Genomic DNA, 7,091 nt, shown 5'->3' with positions numbered 1-7,091 from the left:
GATACTATTTCAAAACACATTAACTAAGTGCTTGACCTTTGAGAATTAAAAAAAAAAAAGGAAAACAATGATAAAATGACACAAAAATGAGAATAAATTATCAATAAATACATACGGAATAAGTTTGAGGTGAGACATCCGCCTCCAATTGAGAAAACAAAAGTTTTATGCAAATTTTTTTAAACAATTTAAATGTTTCTGTGGCTAAATATCAACAATTATTCCCAATAAATACTGACCCACTTTGCCTCCAGTGTCACCGAAGCATCGGTGATTCATCGACACATGTGCGTTTGATCAGCACTAAGACTTTTTGAAGTTATTTTTCAAGAATGTGCCCTGTGGTCGTTCAACCTTCGTGTGATCTGTGACTTTGCAGCAGGTATTTTTTTTTTGCAGATGCCAGCAAATAGAAACCATCTGCCCGGTCGTTTTGGTCGTGTGGCCACAGGTGGAACAAACTTCAAAGTTTGAATGAACATAGTGAAAAACAGCGCTGCAGCACTTTTTCTGCCCAACGTGACTCACTGAGGATTTTATTTTAAGGGGGTTTGACCTGCGATGGCGAAGCATTTTAATCAGTGGGTTTAATTTAAAATGACCAAAAAAAGAAATATATATACCACAGTGACACAGAAAACTGAGCTATATGAGTGATTTGTGCTACAGTTGCCGAGGAAACATGAGGAAGTAATTACACAGGAGACTGAGCTTCAACAAAATACAAACTTTTATTTTAAGGAGAAATTAAATACAGAGGGTTCATTCCACCTTAAGTCTCTGCGGTGGCTGTGTTGTTGTTGGTTTGTAGTGAGTTATGATCTGAATCAGGATGAAACAGTTGATGATCAAGAAAAACAGTCCGGCGAGCCAGATCCACAGGAAGGTGTCGACGCCCTCGAACTCCAGGAAGTAGGCCGGGCCGAGCCAAATCCCCTGGTGACACGAGAGAGACAATAAAAATGGATCACTCTCCATCAAAATAAAATAAAAAAAAACATTTAAGCGAAACTTAAATACCAATTCCACATTAGAAACTGCACAAGTATAAACTCTTTCATGACGCAAATAATCAATTTTATTCTTTGGCCCAGTTGAGCAACGTGTAACCACCTGTTTCCTCTACATCACTACATAACTTTGAGATTATTTTTATGATGTTTTTCACATTATTGTACATCCTATTTTTATGTTGAATGTTTGGTTTCTCTAACAGGTGATACATGGTGCTGCTATTATAGTTAACGTTTCATTTTATTTATTAATTTAAGTTTGTTTTTCTGTTGTTTTATGTCTCATTGTGACTATATGTGTGTATTTACTGTATGTATGTGTACAAAATATATATATATATATATATTATACATTATTATATATATTGTCATTTTATAAGTTATTATAGAATAGAATAGAATAGAATAGAATAGAATAGAATAGAATAGAATAGAATTAACATAGGGAAAAGGGGTGGGATTTACAGTAATAAGCTTTGGCTTTTTCCCACTCCTTTTGAACATAAATACACGTTAAGTCTTGTTGTTTCATTTTGTATGTTGTTGTCTTGTTTTTATCGTTGTATGTTTGTTTTTATTTTGTTCTTTTATTCTGTGTTCAAATAAACTTTCTTTCATTCATTCTCCTGCACATTTGTGACATATTGTATTTATTCTATATATAGGCTATTATATGTTTTTTTTTTTTGGTTGTTCTACTCTGTCATTGTGTTGTTTTATATATAGATTTTTTCTCTCATGTGCTAATAAATCAATCAAATGAAATGAATTACCTGTCCAGCAAACCAGAGCAGCAGCAGGAACACTCCCTGTCTGAGCGACAGACTCAGGTGAGGGATGACCAGAGGAAGTAAACACAGGTACCACAGGAAGTACTGCAAGAAGAAGCAACATTACAGTACATTACACTGTATTATATTATCATTACAAAGTCATTACAACTGCAGAGGGATATGTATATATTCACTTTACAACTTTTTTTTGTAAGTTTGCACTTTTCAATCCTGCACCTGCACACAGCCCTTTTTTGGATGTTTGCACTTTTTGCCATGTTTTTGTCTCTTGCGTCCAGACTCGTTTACCTGTGAGGTGCAGACCTTGTTGAAGGAGACGAAGATGGCCGTGTGGAGGAAGCAGCAGAAGGCCAGGTGGGAGTGGAAGGCCCAGGACGCCGCCAGCAGCAGGACGAGCTGAGGGACGAAGGCGGCCAGACCGAGCCACTGGCTCCACCTGCTGTCTGCACAGACAACCAACAAGCTGCATCACCTCCTCTGAAGTTTACACACGACACCGACTGATTTAAAGAGGAACTATGCAAGATTTTTACATTAACTTTGCTTCATTTTTACTTTAATTAAACAGCTTCAGAGTAATTGTGATGGTTAAATAAAAGACTGGGATGGATTTCTGGCTGGATTCGTTGAAAACAAACGCACACGGCCGAGAGGAGGGTTAGGAAAACAGAGGAGAAGGGACTGGACTTGCATAGTTCCCCTTTAATAAACGAGCATCGTCCTCATTAAAAGGATAGTTCACCCAAAATTCAAATGACATGCCTGAGAGGAAAAGAGACGGAGATGGAGAAACTTTGTTTTTTTTTTTTCTCTTTTTAGTGTTTACTTAAGATTGAAATTTCACTCATTATCTACTCACCCTCATGTCGACTAAGGGCTGGGAGAAGTTTCAGAGTCCTCCGTGGCTTCTCTGAGTTACAGGGGGTCTCGGCGTAGCAGTGCATGTCCATATAACGGTTGCAAATGGATACCAACTGTCTTCGTAACAAAAAGACACACCAAAAAACAAACAAATAGCTCCATGCTGCTCGTATGTAATGTCCGTTTTGTATTGAAGCCCCGAAATGCGAAATTGTCCCGAAAAAAATTTAATAAGTCTGTATTTCAAGCTTGTTTGTAGCGGAAGCTTCTCTTCCTGGTCCGTCCAAATCTTGCGCCGGACATTACATATGAGCACTATGGAGGTATTTGGATGTTTTTTGGTGTGTCTTTTTGTTACGAAGAAAAGTGGTATCCATTTGCAACCGTCATATGGACATGCAGCGCTGCACGGAGCCCCGCTGTAACTCAGAGAAGCCACGGAGGACTCTGAAACTTCTCCCAGCCCTTAGTCGACACGAGGGTGAGTAGATAATGAGTGAAATTTCAATTTTGAGTGAACTATCCCTTTAAACGGTGTATGGATCAATACCTGCAGTGAGGTAGAGCATGTAGAAGTAAGGAGAGAAGTTGTGTCTGGTGTCTCTTCTGGTCAGATGGTACAAGTAGGTCTCATGAAGGAACTCCCACCCGTATCTGAGAAGAGAGGGAAGGATTGTGTGTTTACAAGATTTTATAAGATTTTAAGATTTTAAGATTTTAAGTTTTCTATTCAAAGTTATTGATGAGATTTTTTCCCTGCAGCTTCTTCTCACATGTAGTAGAAGAGCGACGTGAGTGCACAGAAAACTCCTCCAGCTACACCTGCAAAGAGGAGCAGCTCAGTGTTGAAGAAGCTCCGGATGAACCCGATGAAGTTCCTCCACCTCCCCCTCCTCGGTTCGTCGCCCTCGGCAACGGTGCGCGGCGAGCGCAGGGAGAGAGCGATGGGCAGCGCGTATGTGACGGGGTAGATCTTCATATGGACCGAGAGGCCGTACAGAAACGCTGCGCACGTGAGACGACGGCCTGGAGGGAAAAAGATAAAAGTATCAACAAGGAGGATTTTTCATTTATAAATGCAAGAATATTAAAGGGATAGTTCAACATTTTGGCAGATTGGTCCATTGCCATAATCCCTATAGTTTTAGGAGTAGGTTTGTTACCTTTAATCGTTGGTGCAAGCTATTTTTAGAACGGCGGAGCAGAGCCGCGAGCTGCTCAGAGCTACGCTACAGGATTGGGATTTCTTTGTTTCCCTCATCAAACTCATCAAATACACAATCCAACAACTCCACAACGCTCTGGTGGACAAGTTGTGACCTGCACATTCACCACGCTATGAGATAATAACAGAACGTTATGAGACAGAGTTGTTTTAGAGGGAAACTCATGCAAAACCGCTGATGCACGTTACAGTCGGGGGCAGTTTTTCATCAAGCAGTCTCTGCATTTGCCTCTAAAACAACTCTGTGTGGTAACGTTCTGTTATTATCTCATAGCGTGGTGAATGTGCAGGTCACAACTTGTCCACCAGAGCGTTTTGGAGTTGTTGGATTGTGTATTTGATGAGTTTGATGAGGGAAACCAAGAAATCCCTTGAGCCTCTGTAGCATAGCTCCGCCATTCTAAAAATAGCTTGCACCGACAATTAAAGGTAACAAACCTACTCCTAAAACTATAGCGATTATGACAATGGGCCAATTTGCCAAAATGTTGAACTATCCCTTTAACAATATGTGTTATTTATTTTACCCTCCATGCAGAGCAACGTCCCCAGGACCAGAGCTGCCAGGATGGACTCGGCGTTCCCTCGGCTGGAGACGCCCATGGGCAGAGGGTTGAGGAGCCACAGGGAGGAAACACGACGTGCACTCTGAACAAAACAAAATATTTAACTATATTTAAATGTAACAAATCATCTGATCTGAACAAAGATTTCTGCTCGACGACGACGAACCTCCGAGCTCAAACCTCGCAGGCGCAGGATCTTGTAGATGAGGAGGCCAGACAGCACGTCACAGACGATGAAGAGGATTTTGCCGAACACGACGCCGAGGTAGATGTTGGGGGTGAGGAGCCAGGCCAGCAGAGGAGTGTAGCGGTAGGTCGACCTGTTGTACGGGGACTCGCCCTGCGCAAGAGATCAATATGAAAGGATATTCAGTGAAAACATAAAGTATTACTGTCATGGATGATCATTAACCTGGGCAAAAGGTAGCAGTACCACATTGTAGAGACACTTTATTGCACATTAAAGACTTGGTTTTGAGTCATATTCATGTTCAGAGGAGACTTCAATTTGTAAGAAACACCACATTTTATTCACTTATTATATTTTATTTGTAAAATCTCAATCTAATGCTAACGTTAGGGGAGAAGTATATTGGAGTATGAAAAGTAAATATACAGTAGGTTTAACTTGTTGACAGGCAGCTAGTGACATAATAAGGTGCATCAAATAAAAAAAATATAAGTTCAAATACATCATATGTCATAAGTATTGGTTTCGAGGTCCCACAACGTACCTGCAGAGATCAGGTCTGCTTATATTGTTTCTGTTTTTAAATCTCACATTAAAACTAAAAGCATTTAAAAATAAAAAAACATATTATTATTATCATTATTATTAAGTGACAAGAAAAAACCACTGTTCCCTTTATAAAGCCTCGTGCAAGAGATGAATGTGAGAGGATATTACTGGATGTTATAACGTTCAAAGACTTGCATTTGTAAGAAGCATCACATTGTATTCACTCATCACCTTTTATTTTGTATTTGTAAAATCTTAATCAAAGGGTAACATTAGATGAGAAGCATACTGGAGGAGAATGAAAAGAAAATATAGGTTTTACTTTTTGATGGGCAGCTAGTGACACAATAAGGTGTAATAATGAAATAAAAAGTATACGTTTTGTTACTGTTTTTAAATCTCACATCAAAACTCTCATTTATATGAAAGCATTAAAACAGAAAAACATTATTATTATACAGTGACAAGAACATCTTATTCCCACTGCTCCCTTTATAAAGCCTAGTGCAAGAGATGAATGTGAGAGGATATTATGTTATTATGTTATAATGTTCAGAGACTTTAATTTGTAAGAAGCATCACATTGTATTCACTCTTCTTAATCAAATGGTAACATTAGATGAGAAGCATACTGGAGAATTAAAAGTATAGCTATATTACATAGGTTTTACTTTTTGACGGGCAGCTAGTGACACAATAAGGTGTAACAATCAAATAAAATATATAAGTTTGGTTACTGTTTTTAAATCTCACATTAAAACTCTAATTTTTATGAAAGCATAAAAAAAACATTATTATTATACAGTGACAAGAACATCTTATTCCCACTGTTCCCTTTATAAGATATTGACAGACACTTGCTGTGATGCGTTCAATGACCTGACAGTTTGCACCGGTAGTTACCTGTGTGATGAACCTCGCAGCGTCCGTGAACACATGGTAGTCGATGTCGGTGAACTTCACCGCCATGGTCCGGTCCTGGTGGTCTCCGTAAACCACCAGAGCGAGTCTCACGACGAAGGAAGCCGAGAAGAGGACGCGTTTGTCGGCCCACAGTCCGGAGACGAGTCGCTCCATCACCGAGCGACGGAGCGACTGAACCCGGTCCGAAAACAAGTTAGTTTGACCCGGATCAGTTTACCCGAGCTGTCCGTCCCTGTGAGTCCATGTCAACCTGCAGAAACGTCTGGAAATATCCCCGACATGTGTCACAGACCAGTTTCTTTCTTGCAGAACCTGATTTTACAAACTTGACAACAGGAAGATTTCCGGAAGAAGTTTTATGACTCTGAACTCTCACCGGCGCCGCCTGCTGCTCAGGAGGACGGAACTACAACAGGAGAGATACATCGATCCATGTGTTATTGATCGGAGGTCTCTTACAAAATCATACATAAATATTATCCAGCTAATCATTATATGCAGAAATTTAAAAAGGACATTGATATTAACTGCTCTTTCTGTAATTTGCATCCAGAAACAGTTGTTCATTTGTTCTGGCTTTGCTCTCACACGAAAAAACTATTTTTTGCAAAAATGTCATATTCATAAAAGTAAATTTTCTAAGAAAACCCCTTGCTTTTATGTTTTTCAAAAAGAAATGGAACTTTATTTTAAGCTAATCACCAAATCAGCAAATGAAAAGGCTTTTAAAACCATAGACCTTTGTAATATGTATAACCTTGTTATATAATGAACATCACCCCTGGCACATGTTCTCTGTATTTTCATTGTATACTGTTCCCTGTATACTATTTGTACTTGTCAACTTCTTTTAAATAAAGCTATTGATTTAAAAAAAAAAAAGTAAAAATAAATAAATAAATAAAATGTGTTATTGATCGATCAGAAATAGTTTATTACAGTCACAGTGCTACATTTTTACATAAAAGA

The 7,091-nt window shown here is 38.9% G+C and overlaps 1 protein-coding gene across 1 annotated transcript; it reads right to left on the bottom strand.

Annotated features, from left to right (window-relative positions):
- Positions 1-711: 711 nt before the first annotated feature.
- Positions 712-6,484, bottom strand: pigm (phosphatidylinositol glycan anchor biosynthesis, class M). Its single transcript, XM_085762742.1, has 8 exons — positions 6,102-6,484; positions 4,626-4,799; positions 4,421-4,541; positions 3,442-3,694; positions 3,219-3,322; positions 2,096-2,250; positions 1,787-1,888; positions 712-936 (listed from the first exon to the last, which is right to left on the bottom strand). The coding sequence occupies exons 1-8, from the start codon at positions 6,273-6,275 to the stop codon at positions 763-765; spliced, it is 1,257 nt and encodes a 418-aa protein (XP_085618868.1). The 5' UTR covers positions 6,276-6,484; the 3' UTR covers positions 712-762.
- Between the last annotated feature and the right edge of the window lie 607 nt (positions 6,485-7,091).

This window comes from Trachurus japonicus, chromosome 20 (genome assembly GCF_045865225.1).
Source record: "Trachurus japonicus isolate A0001 chromosome 20, Traja_1.0".
NCBI classification, from domain to species: domain Eukaryota; kingdom Metazoa; phylum Chordata; class Actinopteri; order Carangiformes; family Carangidae; genus Trachurus; species Trachurus japonicus.
The sequence above is the reverse complement of the archived record's forward strand: the minus strand, read 5'-3'. Positions and strand labels throughout refer to the sequence as shown.

Coding starts and splice junctions, on each gene's coding strand:
- pigm (XM_085762742.1), bottom strand. CDS start 6,275: ATGGAGCGACTCGTCTCCGGACTGTGGGCCGACAAACGCGTCCTCTTC. Junction 4,542..4,625: donor TGCGAGGTTTGAGCTCGGAG/GTTCGTCGTCGT, acceptor TGTTTTGTTCAG/AGTGCACGTCGTGTTTCCTC. Junction 3,323..3,441: donor ACGTCGCTCTTCTACTACAT/GTGAGAAGAAGC, acceptor CTCTCTTCTCAG/ATACGGGTGGGAGTTCCTTC.